The sequence below is a fragment of the Echeneis naucrates genome, chromosome 6 (genome assembly GCF_900963305.1).
Source record: "Echeneis naucrates chromosome 6, fEcheNa1.1, whole genome shotgun sequence".
Taxonomy (NCBI): Eukaryota; Metazoa; Chordata; class Actinopteri; order Carangiformes; family Echeneidae; genus Echeneis; species Echeneis naucrates.
Genome location: NC_042516.1, coordinates 7,672,154 through 7,693,345, shown reverse-complemented (window position 1 = coordinate 7,693,345; position 21,192 = coordinate 7,672,154). Strand labels below are relative to the sequence as shown.

At 41.5% G+C, this 21,192-nt stretch overlaps 1 protein-coding gene across 2 annotated transcripts; it reads right to left on the bottom strand.

Moving 5' to 3' along the window:
• Positions 1-9,202: 9,202 nt before the first annotated feature.
• Positions 9,203-20,565, bottom strand: LOC115045388 (basic helix-loop-helix transcription factor scleraxis-like). 2 transcript variants are annotated; one of them, XM_029505042.1, is made up of 4 exons: positions 19,908-20,565; positions 19,623-19,820; positions 19,133-19,349; positions 9,203-9,837 (listed from the first exon to the last, which is right to left on the bottom strand). In XM_029505042.1, the coding sequence occupies exons 1-4, from the start codon at positions 20,021-20,023 to the stop codon at positions 9,799-9,801; spliced, it is 570 nt and encodes a 189-aa protein (XP_029360902.1). In that variant the 5' UTR covers positions 20,024-20,565; the 3' UTR covers positions 9,203-9,798. The 2 variants fall into 2 exon arrangements, with proteins under 2 accessions (XP_029360902.1, XP_029360901.1); XM_029505041.1 differs by having other exon boundaries at positions 19,623-20,565.
• Positions 20,566-21,192: the final 627 nt, after the last annotated feature.

Below are 21,192 nucleotides of genomic sequence, written 5' to 3'. Positions count from 1 at the left end.
GATGAAATACCGAGTTTTGCTTGGATCATTGGTAAAAGAAAGAGTTCAATAATTTCACACGTAATGTACGTTGCCAGCTGCTACTCAGTCATACAAAAAGTGTTGCTTATAAGTCAGCCAGTTACTCCCTCACTCTGTCAGCCATGCTGGCCAGCTTGTCAGCGCCCAACTAGCCCACCAGCTAGTCAGTTAAGGAAAGGAACACACACCCAACCAGCCAGTCAGTCACATCAGATCTCATCATGCAGGTTAAGACTAGCTTTCCTGAAGGAAATCTGATTAAACATGGAGTAGAAAGCAAGAGAAACAGGAGGCTGGTTGAACCTTGTCATTATAATGCGTGATGCACACATGCAAAAGTGTGCACGAGTGAGTAAAGGAAGATATTTATCTATGTGTGTGTGTGTGGGTGGGTGTGGGTCCGTGTAAGTGTGTGTGTGTGTGTGTGTGTGTGTGTGTGTGTGTGTGTGTGTCCAGGCAGATCCTAAAGTTATTTTCTGTAATACCCCTAGTTTCATTTCAGGTTTGGTTGGGGTCCAGGTGGTTGGCTTTAATGTAGTCCAGATGGGAGACGCAAAGCGAGAGTGGCCAGATTTTTCCAGAGTTTCGGTCGAACCAGGGCTTTGCTAATAAAAGCAGAAGAGATTTTCACAGTTCCGCAGACAAAACCTCGCATTCTAATTCTCGAGGGGGAACGGAGAGCGAGTGAGACCGCAACGTTATACTTTGTTTTTATTAAAGGAGGTGATTGACAGCTTGGAGGGAATTTTCCAGCATTAAACCAGGGGTCTTATTGGAGAGGACAGAGCAGAGAGCACAGGGACCTGGCGAAGCAAAGCAACACTCTGGCAAGCTGCTACTGACTGAAGGCTTGGCTTCTCCTCTTATTCTCTGTTTCTTACCCTTGCCTTCCTTCTCTTCACTATTTCAATAACTGAAGAGAGGATTGCTTCAGTATGTACCTGCTCCCCCTCCTCACCCCACCAAACCTCCCCTCCCCTCCTCTCCTCACAAATGCCTCTTTTTTATTAATCCTGAATGTAAACCCACCAAATCATTATCTGTTAGGTTTGCTTGAAAGCAAATATTTAAAAATTTCTCTTTCAAGTTCTTGCCTGATATCTGTGTCCAGTGTGCTTAGTGCTTTCTCTCTGGGGAGGGCAGCACATGTTCACAGTTGGGTCAGTACCCACCTGCTCTGAGGCTAATAAAATCGAAAGTGGCTCCTGATTCATGCAGCCTGTAAAAGGATGAAACACTTTCAGCCCGGTGTGTTTGTGTGTGTGCGTGTGTGTGCATGTGTGCACTTTAGGCACCTGTGATTGTTTCTCAATCACCATCTATCGCAATCTGCATTAATCACCAGCTCAGGTCAAGCTGAAAACCCTGTTCTGGCCATCAAGTGTTTCTTATGGTTGACAGCTAAATGAAGGAATGGAGGAAGAGCTCAAGAGCGCCTGCTGAACAGTTACCAGATATTCTGTTTTCCTTTGGTTGCTAAGATTTCATACATCTCCACCAATTGTCAGCTGGCGGTCAGTGAGCCTGTACTTGGTTAGGGTCTGGCTCTGTTTTCCATCTTTTCGTAGCACAGAGCGGTTATGTCAAATCTAAATCTCCTCAGTGCTTTCTAACATTTTAAAATTCAGTATGTAAATGAATTTCAACATTCATGTCTTTGCTGGTTTCGATTACTGCTGGTCTTCAGAAAACAATGTTGCACAAGTTCTGATTGTTGATAAGTTTTTCTAATTCTGATTATTCTGATTATTCTGATTATTTGTCCCATTCAATTTCAAACTTACGAAACATATGTAACTACGGCAACAGGATACCAGCCAGCGTCAACATCAGCACTAATGAACAGTTGTGGATTTAAATCATTTGGTAATTTTTTGATTCGTGTTTATTTGTCTTCCATTTTCAGTTTTTCTAGGGGCTTCCTGTTGACTACCACTCACTTTAGTCTGGGTTTTTGCTTTATGACTTCTAGACAGCCTGAAAGGGCATTTGAATTATTACAGCAAAAAGCTAAAATCGCATGTATTAACACCTCTTTTAATTATGACATTGACCTCTCAGCTTGTCTCAATCGCCTTGATATACTGTAAATACTACATGCCACACTGTACATCAGCAACATCATGCTCACATCTCTACGTGCAGTTCTCATAGCACTAACTCACCTGTGCAAAACGATCAAAATCTTGTTGACTTCTCAAAACATGAAAAATCCCCCCCCCCCACACACACACACACACACACCGGTGCCTTCAGACTAAATGTTTGGATATTGTAATAAAACCCTCACCAATTTCAGAAAAAGAAAACCACAAAAATGTAAATTAAACAAATGTTCCAACACAGTCATGTAATGTGAATAATTTATTGCTATGAGAGAATCCAGTCCAACATGAGTCAGTTTACAATGACATCCATCATCTGAACATTCAGAAATAAAGTCTTCAACAGTCTAATGCCTACTGCACCATTAGTCTAAAATACATAATACTGCACTGTGTTTCTAAAAATGCCCAAGTCTCACTATTTACTGGGCTGAATTGTAGGAATGGATGTATATCATTCTGTCCTATAATACAGGCAACCGTTGTGTATGATATGCCCACAACTACAGCCCACAGAGTGGAAAGGCAAAGATCTGTAGGATGGATATGGAGTTCACAGAGGAACAGGGGGTGGCCATTGCAAATATAATTTTAGCGTAGTCTATAAATAAAGTTAGCGCATTTGAAAGGTTTCGAACGTTGCAGGTTTGCACTCACCTGCCTGTCGCTCCCAGTGACACAGCCTAAATATGTGATGCATAATTTTGAGCCTGAATAAAGTTCAACAAGAATATAGAAATTGGATCCTGCCTCATGTCTTTCAAAGAAATGCAGCTTTTGACACTTCTTCATAACTTATAGTTGCATAATTTTTTTTACTAATCGATTCCAAGTGAATTGGCTGAAGTAAGACTGGGGTCACTCCTATTCTTTTCTACTATATGATTTTTTCTGGAACAGTAACTTTTGGAGTTTTGGAGGTTATTTTTGTTGTATGAGAAACTGTGAACAGCACTGCTCACTTTGTTCTCTTCTATCATTTTATATAAACGATTAAGAACACAACCAGCAGCTTATCCAAGAATAGGTTTGTCAAAAACTGATTTGTCAAATTATGACTAACCTTTGCAGTTGTATGCCTCCAACACTCAGACTAGGTTCACATTACACCCCTGTTTAAACAGATTAATATACAATATCATTTGCGTGAAATTTCGAGATATGGATAAATTGTGTTGACATTTGACCTTTAACCCCCAAAATCTAAAGTTCATCCTTGAAAGCAAGTAGATGTTTGTCTCAACTGTCCTGTCCAAATTAAAATTCCTTCAAGGCATAAATGAAATTCATGAGAACAGGGTGAATGGATCGACAGTCAGTGTCTGGCCTTGGTAATCAGGTAATTCACAAGAAGGCATAAAGATCGCAGGGATTGGACACCAGGTGTCCTCTGAACCTTTGTAGTTTTGGTCTCATCTTTGCTCATAAGGGTATATTTTCCAGACAGATATAAATATTGAGTCTAGACAGTCAGCACAAGCTACCAGTGAGGATTCAACTTAAAAAGGAGAAAAACAGATGAATAACAATGAAGAAGCATCATGGGGAAACAATTGTCAGCTCATGAGAGGACCGAATCATTACCTGGCCTGATCACCCTCAACCACAAGCTTCACTGAATGAATGGACGCCTGTCAGGAGGAGCTAAAGAGAAACAACTGGCGTTTAAAATTCAGGATGTGTTCAGACTGGAACATTATGCAACATTTACATCAGGTTTTTCGCTCAATCAGGTGTCTGAATACACTTCTGAATTCTGAATTCACAAGTGGTGGACACTACTTGAAGATGAATAAGCACATGCACGGGTAGACATCTGGCTCTCCAGGTCCTCTGTCGTATGTACTTGTGAGGGGCAAATACTCACTTGTGCACACATATTCAAATGATCAATCACGTCCATGGTGGGATCTTCCTCAGCAGGAAATGTCTTTTTAACAAGCAATTAAAGGAAAGCCAGGCTGCTAGCTCATAAGAGGAATGTTTACACAGTGGAGCTGTTGGAGAGACAGAAAGAGGGAGAAAGATTCATCGCGGGGGAGAGGAGGGAGAGGCAGAAAGAATGAAGGGAGGTCGGAAGAAAGCAAGGGAGCTGAACGAGGTAGAGTCCAGGATTTGGCACTTTCACAGGTGTGCACAACAGGGGGTTTGAGGAGGAAGGAGCTTGTATGCATATATATGTGTGTTGGTGTGTATGTGTGTGTGCATGAGTGTGTGGAGCTGCCAAACTGGCCACCTGTCTTTCCCTCGTTGTAGTTTTAGTGTTTCCTTTCATCCGGCCCTCAGCAGCACAGCTCCCACTTGGAGCAGTTAGCCTCCTGCCGTGGATGTGTGCGTTTGTGTGTGCGTGCATGTGTACGTGTGTGTTGGTGTGTGTGTTTGCATAGCTCGGGTCCCAGTTGGATTAGAAAGACTATAATGTTCCTAAAGGTGCATTTCGCTCTTTCCTCCACATTTTTATAACTTTGTTCTTCATGTTTTATTGAGACAGTTCGAGTGTAGGCAGGAAGTTGGCCAACAAGCCTACGGAGCAGGAGAGGACACCAGAGGAAACTTCAGCTCCAATGTCAACAGGAGGTCATGCTTCAGGAAAAGCACTGCTACCTATCCATCCTTAATTAATAGACCCTATTCACCTGGGTACCATTTGAGCACAGAAAACATGGATGATTTAGAAAAAAAACAGGAAGTCCTCCTTTCTCCTTGGCTGATTCTCGTGTTATGACAGTTGAAAAATGCAGGTATAGCATGTTTATGCACTTATTTTAAAAACATCCAGTTATTTGTAAAAACTAATGGCGGTTGGTCCAGATTTCCACAACATCCATTCGGTTTTCATATTGAACAGTTTCTGAGCATGCATGAACCTAAAGTTGCCATTAGTTCAACGTATATGTTTAATATAAATAAAGGTCAAACATAAACACACATGGCATTAATGTATTTTGCTAAGCAAACTGTGTTATGCTGTACAACCAAATTTCATAGACCTTTTGTTTTTAATTGGAAACTCCATTGTCATAGTGGTATGTGTGCAGCTAGCTGCCAATGTTACCCTGGAAAAAGTGAACATGAGTTGTTTTAACAACAGCCAGAAAAAATAAATGAAAACACAACTTTATTCTGCACCACTACATCAACCTGCAGCCAATAAACTGAGCGGCTGAAGGAAGTAATGTCGGGACAACACAAGGATGCGTTCTTCCTCACTACCGGGTAAATCCTCCACCTTCATGGCCTAAATTTGTCCCACCAGTTTTATAATGAACTGAAGATTCTCATCAAAAAGATTTGTGCCATTACTTCACTGTAAAGCTGCACAGCATTAATAAACTCAACCCTTCCTTGTCCATTAGCTTGCACATAGCGGCAGTGTGTGAAACACTGTGCCATTAAAAGAACAATTTTCTGAGTGCCTGAAGGAATGGCTTTCAGAGGCCTCTTTCCCAATTTCTCCACGAACCAGTTATCTTTCTACGAACCATTGTGTTCCATCAGAGGAACATTGGAAAATAGTTCCTTGGCAGTTGACCTACCCCTTCGTTGGGGTAGTATTTTTCAATGGCCCAGGAACTTTGTGGGTTCAGCCTGCAGTGCTGAATATTCTGACTGGTTGAGTGACCACAGCGTGACATGTCACTCGGATTTTTAGGACCACTTTGTGAAAAAAACAAAAAAAACAAAAAAACAAAAAAAGTCAAAATGTTAGGAAAAGAAAATTGAAATGAGAATAAAGTCTGAACTTCACAAAAAAAAAAGCAAAAAGCTGCAAGATTATGAGAACCAAGTCGTCATTTTACAAGGAAAAGGAAATCATATTTAAGTACCTGCTGCAGAATTTCGTTCAATTTTGTTTTTACCTGCAATGGAAGCAAAGAAACTGGCAGATTCCTCGGCCAATTTTACGTAGCGCTTTGTTTCTTTCCATAATCAAAAATTTTAGCTTCAAAAGGAGCAGAAGACATTTGAAACCCGGACTGAAGAAGTCTTTACTTTAGTCTTTACTTTAGTCAACATACAGCGACAAAGGGAACGCGAGATAACGCTGGTTTATTGTATGCTATGCCCTAAAATGCTTCCATGAGTCCTAGAGAGGTCAAATGCTACCCTTTAAGCCAGTGACTGTTTTTTCCACTGCTAGAATAAAAAAAAAAAAGCAATATGGACACGTGAAAAGTGCAGTTGGACCATGATTTGGACTGCTCAAATAAAGCTGAATATCAGTTTTCAGTTATATTCGTAATATGCTTCATTTATCTAAATCATCTTAAGGTTACATCTTCCCTCCATTCTGGCGCTGGCACAACTTACAACAGTTTGAATGCCAGGATCAAGCTGCTTTCTGTTACTCCGGCTATCAGTATTCACATGCCAGATTTCCATGGGGGCATCTTCATCAGAGACCATTATACTGATAATCTGAGCCAGTCGACCGTCCAACCTCCGGTTCACCTTCGTCCAAAACCGCCCACTTAAATACGCCACAGCAGTCTGCCCTCTCAGCTGATCTGTTTTCATCAATCTAAAATACAGAGATCATTAGACAGCTAAGCTATATCACAGATCCTTCTGCTGAGTGTGTCCATGTGCGCATGAGAATGTGACTGCACATGCATACATAAGTTCATCGGCACACAAGTGTGTAAATGGTCATCTGTGTGTGCGCTAAATTGTGAGTGCGTAGGCGTAGGGGGAACCTGATCTGGTCTGTGTGGGAGGAACCAAGGAACCGGCCCCCCCCCCCCACCCCCCACCACCACCACCACCACCACCCCCTCTTCCCTCTGCTGCTCAGACAGACGGCCTGCTAGAGAGATCAGACTCTCAGACTAACTGGACCAGAAGTCATTAGGACACACTAGACACATGCTTTTTTCAAAGCTATTGCTTCCTTTAAAAAAAGCCTCAGCAGTAAGATTATCTATGTCTCATCGGCTCATAACAGAACTAAGATCTTTTAAACAAGACACACAGTGCTTTTAAAATCTTTGTCTCAGGAACTAGTGGGCAGCAGGGACCACTTAGACTAAAACTGTACCATGAGATTTAGTCTTTTGTTTCCCCGTGTTACAATTTGGGAGGAAAAACCAGCTCTGGCATTTGAGTTTGAAGGGCATTTTAAGAATAATATGCCTGTACTCTGTCTTTGTTATAAGCGATTCTCCAGAATGGTTATTGTAGCTATCTTTAGTTCATTATCTGGCAGTAATTTCTCTTTTTGAAATAATTCCTTAATCAGACTATGAATGTCCATTTTTCAGTCTACCTTTAGACCAAAAATGTAAATCTCACACCTTTTCCCCTTTCATCACCTTTGAGCGTTATATCACTAAAGTAAGTGTCCTCTAGATGACATCGCCTTAGGAGACATTAACTGTAAAATGACAGTAAGCATTCACTGCTGTGAATAGTTTTGGGGCATTTGTGAGATAACACACACAAATGATCTGTTCTGTTTTTCAGTGCCCCTTGGCTGACGAAGTGACGTTTTAATTTTTGTTGGTTGTTTTTCCTCACCAGACACTTGTCACATTGTCAGAAAAAGCTCCATAATTGGCTCTCTGGTTGCAGAAACTGCTTGTTAGCATTGTTAAAAAGTAATTTGGAAACACCAAACCGATGCAGCACCAGGGTTAGTCCCCATTAAAAGAGCGGCTCATTTACATCTCTCTTAATGGTGGAAAATATCCTGAGAAATGAGCTGTTATGTGGTTTTATAATTCTGGACTAAGCACCATAGACTGGGTATAAACTTCATTACTGTAATAGAGCCTAGCTTTCCAAAGGACTTTCAGAAATAATACCTATCATAACTTTGGGGAGAACTCAGCCATGAAATGCACCATATCCAGGTAACTGAAACTTTAGTTTTCCTTGGGAAGCCAGCCCTAACATTTGCTCCATACATGATGGTTGAGCTGGTTTAACTATTTTACCCAGTGATTATGTCTGTGATAGGCAGGAATAAGTCTTCTGTTATAAAGAAAAAGTGAGAATATGTATGTCAAAAAAGCATTCCACATTGCTAATGTGCTGATTATTTTCCATGAAGACAGTGGACAAAAAAAGAGAAAAAAAAATGTTCTCTTTAAAGAAAAACTCAACAAATGATGTGGCTAGATAGATAGATAGACAGACAGGCAGACAGACAGACAGACAGACAGACAGACAGACAGACAGACAGACAGATAGATAGATAGATAGATAGATAGATAGATAGATAGATAGATAGATAGACAGACAGGCAGACAGACAGACAGACAGACAGACAGATAGATAGAAAGATGGTGGTGGGATGGAAAGAGGGTATGTGGTGCGTGGCTAAACACGCTGGAAAGCCATCACAAACCAGACTCTATTCAGTGGCACTCCAGGGAAAAGAGAGGAAGAGCAGAGGAGGAGGAGAGAGAAAGAGCATGTGGAAAGGTAAAAAAGAGGACAGTGAGGGGACACAGGCAGATGTCCAAGCAGCCATACCTGCAGATTCAATTCTGCTCCTTTTTTTTTTTTTCTCTCTCTCTCTTCTGCTCCCCTTTCCTCTGCTCCTCAAACCCCTCTGGTCCGTTTCATCCTCTACCCCTCTCTGTTTCTGTCTGCTCTGATCTGGGTGCCCCAGAAGAGAAGAAAGACAGCAAGAGAGAAGCAATGTGTGTGTGTGTGTGTGTGTGTGTGTGTGTGTGTGTATGGGGGTGGGGGGGGGGGTCTGAAAGAGATGATGGGAGCTACAGGTGTAGTCACTGGGGATCATCCACCTCTGTTCACTCTGCTGCATCTTTGATAGGGGAATCTTTTTGAAACCTTCAGGATTATTTCTCCTTTTCCTGCCTGCAGACTAAAAGTATGTATAAAACCACGGTCGGGTTTTAGACCATCAGTAGGGCACAGGATCTTCACAGTGGAAACTTTGTATAACGCTGGTTGAAACCTGTTGGATTACAGAGGACACTCTCCTTAAAATACCACCAACATATGAATGAAATCTACTTCCAGATATAAAGAAAATTTATTGGTCATCTTGAGTTATTTTCCAGCATTAAATTTCAAAAACGATTATTAGAAATTACCAAATACCGCAAAGGCTTCTTTTTTTTTTCTTATTTTTTCTGCCATGCCATAAATTGTCAATAGGCAATGTACCTTAAACCAATCCTCATTATTTGTCAAAAAACGTCATATGCCCGTTAAATAACATAGTTTCATAATATAATGTTATGTCACATAAATATACATTTATATTTCAGTTTACACATTAATAACACACAGCTTTTGATGAATACAAATTTGTCTTCCATAGGTTTTGTGTGTTCTTTCAAACATGTGCCTTAGACTCTGAACAGAGTCACTGAGTCAGTACAGTAAACGGTCTCTGGTAAGGTTCTTCATGGTGTTGGTAGGACTTCAGAAGCCCTTTAAAAGTTTAACTGGTTTAACTTTTCAGAAGTGTCTCAGTCATGTTTGAAAACACCAAAATTAAAGTTTCTGTAATGCAATATAAAAAGTCAACAAAGAGAAATGCTTCCTTAAAACATCCTGGAAGTGCTATAGATGTCCTTCAATGGTCCTTGAAAATGGATCACAAGTCTATAAATCTTCAAGTTGCATTAACTGTAAAATCACTGAAGGTGCTGTCGAAGTGACCAGCGTTTCATTTGTGCGGCGCTTGTCCTCACTGTTAGCTTCTGATGGCCGTCTTCCTGTCTCTGTCTTTGTTCTGCAAGAGAGACAAATAACATCTCACGTCACTGAGCAGTCAACTATTTGCAGGAGCAGTTCAATCTTTCACTGTGATGTTTTGTGTATTTGCTGTCCTGACGAGAGTGAGCTGAGACAACTGATACCACTGTCATGTTGTCATGTCTGAACAGAGACTTCTTGTTGTTTTCGCTTTTATAGAGTAAGATTTCCAAAATGGGTTTTTGCCGCTCTCTGGTATTTATGAGGAATAAGCACACAGGATTTAATGTGCAAATTAGTAAGCTTCAGTGGTGTTAAAGGGATATCAGTCAAAGGAAAGCTGAGATGTACATTCCCCAACATATTGAACTAATCCTGTAAAGATGTAGGTCTTTTTCCATATTGAGTCGTTATCCCATTTTTTCATACTCAGTCAGATTTGACAGGACCATTTGTCAGAAAATTAAACGCGCTGTATGTGCTTCATTCAAACTAGACCACATATTTTCCACTTACTCTCTTTAAATATGCTGTGAGTGATGAACATTTGATGTCTTCATACTGCAGTTGAGCAAAATGTAGAATTCATATACAGTGGAAACAGACGTGATACAGAAGTGATAGCCGCAGTAGGTCTTTTTTTGCATTTTTTGGTGTATTAAATGTGACTGCGTGCTACAAGCTTCCACAGCTACACTTAGGCACAGTAGCAAATATTTGTTCGTTGTCGTGTAGTGGTAGTTTTTTTTTTTTTTTTTTTGCATTATATGACAGCCCACTGACACTGACATCATGTGCTTCAGTACGATGAAATGCTTTTCATTTATCTGTGGTATCAGAACAGAGAGGCCTTGATTTCCTGGCTGGTAAGGAGACCCTCTCTATCTGGCCAGGAAAATAAGATCACATTTTCCCTCCACACCTAACCTCTGCTCTGCTCACGTCTCAGGCCATCCACCACTGGCTTTTCAAGCAACAGTCTCTGGATTTTTTTTTTTTTTTTGAACACACCACTGATTAGCAAGCATTTCAAAGCTGCTGGGTGAAAATTTTGTGGCTCAACTCCTCTATACTCCTCTCACATCGTCTCAGCTAACCCCCTCTGCCACCCCCCCCACCTCCTCTCATCAGCCGAACACCTGTTACACATTTCCTCTCAGACCGTGCACAAGCTGTAGGTGTAGGTGGAAAAAACAGTTTGACTGACATCAACAAAGGTGGGTAGGTGTTTGGAAGGGTATCAGGCCGTAATGACAGTGTGAGATCATAGGATTTGGACAGGAATCGGTCCACCCACTGAAAGCGGCGAGTGAGATGAGACGCGGGAACTGCTATTGTCGATCCGTCATCCAGCTGGACTGAGAGCAGAGGATCATAATAAGGTTGCTGTTATATACACATGCGCCATTACCATAATGCAGTTTGCTATATATTTTGTTCTTTAGCACTGTGTTTTGTTTCGTTTTTGTTTTTTGTTTTTTTCAAGAAGTGTGGAGTTTTCCTGGGAGCCCAAAAATGATAATGCGATCTTTGCTGAGTTGCACAGTATGTCTGTCTGGCACATTGGCAGTAGCAAACAATAAAAGTTTAATGTCAAGAGTTTGACATGTTGAATCACTGGTGTGGTGCATCACCGTTTTTAGACCACAATACACCAGCTGTGAATATTTACACAAGAAATCAATGAAAAGAAAGGAAAATTAATGTACCAGGGTAGTAAATTGACTAATTACAGAATAAAGTCTGTTTGATGCTCTGTTTATTGTTTGCCAAGTGTTGTTCAAGTGAGTTATGTTACTGAGCATAACCCAAGAATTTATGTAACAACTAAAGCCTGTTTCTATTTATTTCAAATGACACAATGACAAGATTAAATATAAAGATTATGGTCTTGGTTGAATACTGTGAATGCCAAGTGACATAAGACACAAGCAGACATGTTTACTTATCAACATTTAATAAATTACATACTCTTTTACTTGATTCAATTTCTTTGTTGGCTGGACTTCACCACATCTGGAACCCAGGATAAGAATATATATTGCCTGATCAGCACCCATCCACACGATCATCCCCACTAAAGTGTAAAATGTGGGAAAATGTTGCACTGGAAAGAACACTGACAGTAAAAATAGTCAAGGCAGCATATATTAAAAATATGTGCGATTCAACCATCATTCACAGACAGACCAACAAAGGTACAGCTTTGCTGCCAGAGCAATGTCTGATCTAAGCTGTGCTTTATCGTGTGCAAAGAATTGTCTGTAATCACATAAATAGTAGTGAGTAAATAATTGCAAACAGAAACTATGGTGTTGCTGATATTGTAATCTGCACTAACAATATCTATAAAAACAACAGCTGGACAGCACAAGTGCTCTCTGGCGTTTGTTGGAAAAGACTGTGGAAAACTGTAGGTCTTCAGTGGAAACAAAAGTACTTGATGAAGGTTAGAAAGTTAGAATGTGGGTACATGAAAAATCTCACCTAAAAACTCTGCTTGACAATTGGATAATTTACCAAATTACATTAAATGACCATGAAATCAGCCCACGTCTGACCGTGGGTGCTCAGCAGTTGTCTAGGAAGCACAGCTGTAGCTGGTGAGGGCGGTTCAGAAGGAGTGTAACTGGCTCAGTCAAAACAGGAGGACGGGGGATTTAAGGCTGGCCTGGTAGTCAAAACATTCTCCTGAAGACTAATAAGGCATGGTCGGATGACATCTCTGCTCTCTCTTTCTCCAAACACCCACACACACACACAGACATACCACTGACCTCCCAGAGGGGTGATTTGTCCAACACTAATATGATTACCTGACGATGTTTACTTTAGATACAATGTAATGATATTACCACACTGGCACAATATTATTGTATTATCAAGGTGAGAACAGCCCGTCTTAACTTTAATATGATGATATGAAAACATTCTCTTTGTGGCATCTTGTCAACTTGACAAGTTAAAATTTTAATATTGTTTTTCGGAAACTCATTCTTAGCTGTTCTTTCACCTATAACTGTGGATTTTCCATGCAATCTTTCTCTCTCTCTTTCTTTTCCTGTGTGAAGCTGTTCTGTCAAATACAAACATCTAATTTAGTTTCTGGCTGCACGGGGAAAGGAATGACTGGTTGGAAAAAAAGTAATTCCACTTGGGCACTGGCCGACAATCATATAAGGCGATTGGTATTCAACCATGAAATGAAAACTGGTAATATCCCTTTAATTTATCGAGTGAAAATATGTGAAAATGCGTCAATGCCTCAAGTGGCTAGTAGAAGTTGGGATTCTCTTCATGAATGATCATCAATAAATCAATAAAGAAAACATCAGGCATTTAAATAACTAACACACTTCATTTGCCACATTCAGCCATTATGTGGCTTGGATTCATCAGACTCGTGCTCCATGTTCACTGTGGTTTGCTAATAGGCATCCTGAAGTGAAAACACTTGATCGCTCTAAGATTGCCTAATCAGATGTAGTTTGCGCCAGACAGCTGCACATGAATTTAATTACTGCAGCATTTTAATAATCTGCTAAAATGAATCCAGTAAAAGCTCAACTTCGTTTTCACTGGTTTCAGATGACTTAATTCTGCTACATCATGTACTTCATCACCAGTGCTGAGATGTGCACCCTGAAACAGCCAATAAGTCATTAGCTTCATTGATATTGTTTTTAGAAATTGCACGGTTTAAACACTCTCTGCTCTCCTCAGTGTTGTAGCTCTCTTTAAGATTTGCTCTTCTCTTTGTTCAGCTCTCTGTAGTTTTGCTTTAATTTGCTCTGCAAGCAACCCCCTCCCTAAAGACCAAATGACAACAGAATGATAGTTTTACTAATAGATTTTGTTAGTTATCTGACCCGACTTCTTCTGTTGGTGTTAAATTAGGCTTTAACTGCTTCCATCTGCACTGAAAAAATACAGACAGGCCCATGCATGAAGTCACACACTCATACACAAAGCCAGGCACACATACGTTGACACACACTGATCGTGGGTCAGAATATATTAGAAAAGTGCCTGCAGTGCATTCAGCTACCTTTGATTCCCCTCACTAGCATAGTTTAAAATGAACAGCAAACAGGCGAAACTGTCAGTGAGGAGGAAGAAAGCACTTACTCCAAATCAGCACCAGCGTGATCGATAAATGTGCTTAATTTTGTTTTCGTCCATGACCTTGAAACGTCTGCTTTTTGCACATGTGTGACGTAATGCTTTTTCCAGTGAGAACAGACTAATATCCAAATGACTTTAAAAGCCCGCAGTCATTAGTGTGCTCCTGCACGGCCTACTCATGTGTTTAAGATCTCTTAAGATGCACGGTTCATTTGATCCCTATAAAGAAGCAAAGTGTGGTTTCAGCACGGTCGAAAACCAACTGTCCAAACCCGAGGATAAATAAGGCTGACTATTTCTCTTTCTCTCTTTCTCCGTCTCTGTTTCCACAACTTCCTGCAGACCATTAGTTTAGATGTGTTGAAAGCACAGTCATGATACAGGAGTCCTTAGCTGAGTGATCATATATGAGGTTTCTCTAGGTGACTAGTCAGAAAGAAAGGAACTGATTCCTGGCTGTAAAGATCAGAAAAAAAAAACAAAAAAAACAAAAACTGAAACAGAGTGAAACACTCTTGATAAACGTCTGTAGGTTTGATGCACTGTGTCCGTGGACAGTATTTCTATGGCTTTTCAAAGATTCATAAATATATGACATTTTTGTGGGTATGAGCGTGTGTGAAAGCAGGGAGGGCGTTTCACAGAGAGCAGTTTCCAGCCTTCTTTAACATCACCATCAAAGTCCAACGTCAATGTGTTTCTAATAGTGGCAGCTGAATTAAACACTGGCTACAGGCCTCAGCACAGGATAAATCATTTACAGAACAATTAGCTCATTTGTTGCTCTGCTCTGCGCTGCCAATGACTTCCAGACACTGAGGGCTAGCCAGTGTGTGTGTGTGTGTGTGTGTGTGTGTGTGTACGCTGTATACGAGCAACAACTTCTCTCTATAATTTTCTCTCCTATATGCACATATATATTAGGCTCAACCAAGAATATTCATTTGGTGTCAAACGCTAACAGACGGAGGGGTAGAGATGATTCAGTTTCCAGTTGCACGGTGTGCTTTCAATGCCACTGTCTTTCCATCCACTCCACTTTCCAGTCACTCACAAAAGGCATCACGTATAAAAGTTTTACAGCAGTTCAGAAGTAAATTAAAACTCTTGGCAATATTAGGAGCAGTACATCATCTGTTGTATTTGCTGTTTGGCTAATTTAAACATTTCTTTTTCATTTGTAGAAAAATTCCACATAAATCAGACTCATTGAAGTCAGAATTCGATCACACTTGTGCCTTAAAAAGCTTGTAAACTAAATTAAATTCAATCATCTAAGGGACAATAGCCTATTTACAGCCACCACACTATAAGTATCATAGCAGTTATATTTTATTTTGTCCTAAAACATAAACTCTCCATAAATCAAATCAATCTCATCAACTCAGAGTAGCTTCTTTGAATTTTTGAGATTAGAAAATGCTTGGAAAAGGAAAAAAAGTGCAGCATTATTGCTGTTATTGGCAGATGAGGGGCTGTCTCTCTTTATGTTTGCCATTGAATTAAACTGACCATCTCCCTGCCTCCGGCCAAGAGAAATAAGCCACAGTTGTGAAGCAGGTTCTTAAAATGCTTCAAGCTCCAATGCCTGCAGATGATACAGTGGACAGATGTGGACATTTGTAAAAGCTCTCAGTTTTTGAATGGTATCGCATAAATACTGAATAAACACAGTTTCAGTGTCATTCAGTAGTATATTGGCAGTCTTGTGCTGACTTCAACTACTGCACGCTTAGACCAAATAAACATCTATAAATGCAGGTACCCAACTGGCACAACACATTTCAAGATCAATAAGAGTGTCTTCTCGCTTGGGGCAGACAGATAATAAAGTTGTGATAGTTAAAAAAGCTCCAATTGCAGAAAGTTCCTGCTGTTGCTTGACTGCAGGCACCTGACAGTTGCAGTGAGCGGCAGAGGCCGAGAGGCCTTACACAGGATATCTGCATCAATCAACCAGACAGCATGGGGATTTGAACAGCCCTCAGCTCACCTCCACCCTCGATGCTAAAGCTCTGTACATTTCATTTACAGATGTAGCCATCAGGAGTGTCCCCTGTTTTTTTTCCACAGGGTATCAAAGGCAGCAGTGTGTGTAGGGCCGCGCTTCAGTTTGTCCACGCCAAACTTCTGGTGCTTTGCCCAGAGCTTGTTTCACGAAAGGGCAAAATTCATCATAATACATGCGGATGCTTGATGAATAGCTCTGCTTCTGATCGACAGATAGTGAATAAAAGGCATGCCTTATAGTAAATCATGCTATACGTGAAAAAAAAAAAAAAAAGGACAGAATCCAGCATAGCAGCCAGTTTCCTTTGATAGAACCTGAACAAAACCTGATCGCTCACGCCGAGAAGTTTTTGAGAGCTTCAAAAACTGTCCATCTGAAGATAAGAAGCAGTGGATCATTTTATCATTTTAAACTATCGCTTACAAATTTGAGAAAATCATTCTATCATAAAAGAAAAGAAACTCAATGTATCTTCCAACTGGCTCAGTCAAAGCACCTTAGTGTTCCACTGAATATGCATTCTGCACTCGTTTAACCCGCTCTCTATGTAGTCATCATTACTAACAAGACTGATTGTTTTGAAATATCGATAGTGTATACACACATAATAAGAGGAAATGAGCGTATGCTTTTTTCACTTTCACTCTCACCCACCTTGGAAATGAATATAATTGCAGCAGCTGTTCTAAGCAGTCCTGACAGCTGTGATGAACCTCAATGACCAGAAAAACATACAAAGAGAGAGCTCAGGACACAAGGTCTCATTTTGCCTTCACAATCGCTTCCTCTCTGTAATCACCAGCACTGACTCTGCTTTAGTCCACTTAAACGCCCTGTACAGCCACTCTTCCAGGGAAAGTGAAATGTTCTCAGCTTCTGCCAATCACACTTAACCATCTAAATACCAGGTAAAACTAGACGCCCTTATTTTCCGCCTTGATTAACTTTCATTTCGCCAATGTGTATTTAGTACACACTGAGATATGAGCTGTTATAACAGTCCGGTTGTTATCTGTTATTTTTAAGTCACCTATGTTTCCCGGTCTAGTAAAGGGGATGTATAAATGTATTAAATGTAAAGGTTATGAGGGTGGGCGCAGGTTGAAACTTCTGAATCTTTCCCTCAACTGTCATCGTGCATGATCATGCATAAAATGTTTCTGGCATCATGAGACACGTGTGAAATCGTATAGCGCTAACAAAACAACATATTGTGATTGACAGGAGATAACATAGTTTTTGTCAAAGTGTCTGTGTTGGAGATTTTTGACATGAGAGCGTTTCAAAATTGTTCTCGAACCAGCATGCATTTACAGATCAGTCATGCATCTGCAGCAGTGAGCTGACAGCAGCAGATAGTATTACACAGCTCCTACTGACAGCTCTGACCTCCACCAGGCTGATCGATATGCAGAGAGCGGAGGGAGGGGCAGCAGAGGGAGAGGCCTGGGGATTGGGTCGAGTAGGAAAAAAATATATAAAAAAAAAAAAGGAAGAATATAAATGAAAGACACAGGGAAGAGAGAGGGGGCAGCAAAAAGAAAGGAGAGCGGCTGAGACAGGTTTAAGACTAGTTATCTCCAATCCGAGGGTGTCTGGGTTTGACACCAAGGACGTCTAGGCTTTCACTCACAGGGGTTCAGAGGGGAGGCAGGAGGGAGGGGGAGACATACTGCTGAGACTCAGGTTATCCCCGAGCTAAAGGGTCTCTGGGTTTAGACACTGAGGAGGGTATTAGCTTTCACACACTGCTGGGGTAACGGGGGAGTCTGCCAGATGTCAGCTCCTTACCCATAAATCCTGCTAAATGGGCAGCGGCTATGGGTTAGAGGGGGAAAGTTGAGTGGACGTCACCTCTCTATCATCGTCCGTGGTGTTAGTTGGAGCTGGATGCTTATAAATTTGATTTCAGTCAGCTGATGTCAATTGTTCATCGCCTGTTATTTCTCATCAGACTGACAGCTTTCCAGTGCTGGGAGTGTTCCTGATTATGTCTATTTCCTGTGTTGAATCAATCAAATGTGAGTTTGGAACTAACAAAAGAACAAGTCCTCCATTTCTGTGCCTCTATTAGGTTGCAGACTAAAGGGGCATAAAAATTGTGAAAAATTTGTCATTGAATTGAGAAATTGGACTGTTTTAATTTTGTAACTTTTGTTTTTCTTTGTGGGACGTTTTTTTCAAAATGTCCTTCCCCTGAACTGTTATGTTGATGTATGAGGCAATACAGTGCTACTCTTAACATGTACCTGTATTTCGTGTGCGACATCACCTTTCTGTGGAACAAACCCATTGCCAGTTACCAATCTTTGTATCTCGGATCGGTTGTTGAGGAGTCATGATTAAAAAACTTCTCATATTCAGGCTGACGTCAGTTCATTCTTGAAATTATGCACATGGTTTTGGATGGAGTTCATGAGCTCCCGGCCATTAATCTTACTCATTGCATAAATACCCTTGTAAACTTTCAATTCAGATTTTTACAAAAAAAGAAAGAAAAAAAAAACAAAAAAAAAAAAAAAACACCACCACATTTGGGGTTAGGTGGTTTTTACACAATGGTTGTGCACATTTAGTTTGTACTACGGTGAAAAAGGCTGCATGCTGTTAGAGCCACCTCGGCTCAGCTCTCTCTTAGCTCCTCTGAGACAAAAACAACCACGTCTATTTACTGTAAAGTCCAGCGAGTTTCAGAAACCACCTCGAACCTTCAAGCCACCTGCTCAAGTTAAACAAACCCCCAACAGCACCATAACACACAGTCACTCACCCCAGAAGAGGACTTTAAAGAGGTTCTGCTTTTACAAATCCCTCAGGACTAATCACATTTATAGGTGCAGTCACAGATCTGAGGTCAGCTTTAAACACCAAGCTGACCTTAAGGCATGACACAGTTTCCCACAAGGAGCTTCACTTTATTTTCCTCTGGCTAAAACTGCTTAGTTTTTTAATTCAAGTTTTTAAGTCCACTGTCCATAGTTTAAGAAAAAAGTGTCCACAGAAATGAATTAATGCGTTCAGATGCAACAGAAATAGCCAAAAGCTTATTTTTTTGCATGTTTCTTAGTACTTTATCTTATTTTTTTTTTTATGAATGTGACAGTTGAACTGTTTTGTTAAAGGGCTACAACACTGTTTTTCAGCCTTTCATTGTTGTCTCCTAATATTTCTACAGACTTGTAGCTTTTCTGCTCACCATTTTCCTCTGGTTGCTGAGGCAAAAAGTACAGATGTGCTTGGGCTGAGTTGATTGGTCAGATCCTCGATTGGGGGAGGAGTTGACATGGAAGAACGGCGGTGAGGGAGCGTGGCAGGGCTGTCCGTCATGAAGCCCCTCGCCCAGGAGCAAGACGTTCCCCAGATGACTGATGTAGCTGCTGGCCAAGCGCAGTGTCTCAATCTTTGACAGCTTCCTAATCATCAAGTCACAATAAGATTTTTTTTTTCACATCATTGCACATTGCAAAAACGTATTAAAAGTTGACAGTGATTTTACACAAAAGTGACCATGTGGTGTCTCGGAGAATAACAAGGTGCAACATGAAGACAGTAATGATGGGTGTCGAACATTTCCTCCCTAAAGAAGATCCCAAGTCTATTCTACAAACTACCAGTAAGATTACAGGGACTGTTTTTTTTTTTTCATCTTTCCTCTGGGAGCCTATTGGAGTCATGCTGCTGTGTACCTGTCTGCGGGCTCGGTGGGGATGAGTGTGCGCAGCGCTGTGAACGCAGTGTTGACTGAATTGGTGCGGTCTCTCTCCCGTGCGTTGGCCGCAGTCCTTTGGCGAATCTCCACGGGGGGGGACGAGCCCTGGGGGCCGAGCCTCGCTGCCATGCCCCCTACACCTACCCCCACGCCCCCTCCTCCCCCGCATAGCTTCCTCTTCCTGTTCACCTTGATGTGAAAGGCAGACGGGGAGGAGGAGGACAGGCGGAAGGCAGAGGAGTTGGAGGAGTTGGTGGTGCGCTCCTCCGATCCAGACCCCTCGCTCCCGTTTTCTTCATCATCTTCAGAGAGGAGCGCGATGTCGCCATATAAGAAGCGGCCTGCAGGGGGCGCTGTGCGAAGCATGGCGAATGTCATCTTAATCGCAAGCCTGACAGGTACTTGGTCAATCCTTATGAGGCGTCCACTTGTTGAGGTTAAGCCTGTTACAGCCGAGTTCGTGCTGATGCTGCGCCTTAAAAGGTTTCCACTCTTCAAAATGTTTCTTTGCCCCAGTGGCCTGTCTTTGCAAACTGTTCAGTCACTTTAATTCGATCTAGCCCTGAGAAGGCTGAGTCAGTCTTGGTTTGAAAGATCAGCAAGTCGATCCTGAGTCAGCAATCGAGAGTGTTTTGACCCCGGAGCTGTTGTGTCACAGGCGTCTGCAGGCTCCCAGCCCCTCGTGTTTTTCTCTCTTGGTTTACAGAAAAATACTTCACATCCCCAAAGTCAGTTCCTCTTTCAGTTAATCCTTTGACAGAAAGCAAATTTATAATGGCATGTTGAAGTCAAGCAGTTGTTGATTTGTCCTCTTTTTCTTGCTCCCTCTATTTCTATATTTGTCTCTTTCAATTCCAGTTGCAGAAACTATTCCCAGTCTGTGGCAGCAGTTTGACTCTCTCTTGCTCTCTGCTGGTCCCTCTCTCTCACCCCTCTCCCTCTCTGCCTCTTTGCTCCACGTGTGCCTGCTGTCTGAGTGTTTCCGTCTGCCTCTGGTCTTATAGCCGGTGGGAGGGCCAGTGGACTCCTCTGCTCCTCCTCTGAGCGCAGAGGGTCCCTCGGCTGCTGTCTAGAAGCAGGCCAGAAAGACCGGAGGCAAGAAACAAACCATCAGCAGGAGTTTGTTTTGGCTACACGCTGGTGTGCTTCAGCGGAAGTACACCCTAAAACAGAACTTGGATCACCCTAGTTTTCTTTGTGGGTTTCTTGACTTTAGAGGATGGAGCCCTCTTAAACTCACCACCTAAACTGTGTGGGTACTGCATACATACTCATTTACCTGGATGTTGAATTTAGATGGGAAAGAAACAGCGATTGAATGTTGTCATCCGGCAGGATAAATAACGGTCCAGTCAAATACTGAATGCATGAGAAAAAACTATTCCCATTATTTTTTGCTCTGTTGCCTCAAACACATGGCCAAATTCAGAACTTTTGAGGTTTTGACATGGCTCCGTTGTGCTGACAGTCTCCTCCATTTTCATGCTTTTCTCTACTGGCCAGCCTTTTGTCTTTCCAGAAGAGAAGGTTATACCAGCAAAAGTTAC

Coding starts and splice junctions, on each gene's coding strand:
- LOC115045388 (XM_029505041.1), bottom strand. CDS start 20,023: ATGACATTCGCCATGCTTCGCACAGCGCCCCCTGCAGGCCGCTTCTTA. Junction 19,350..19,622: donor CCCACCGAGCCCGCAGACAG/GTACACAGCAGC, acceptor CTTGATGATTAG/GAAGCTGTCAAAGATTGAGA. Junction 9,838..19,132: donor TCAGCAACCAGAGGAAAATG/GTGAGCAGAAAA, acceptor TCTCTCTTGCAG/AACAAAGACAGAGACAGGAA.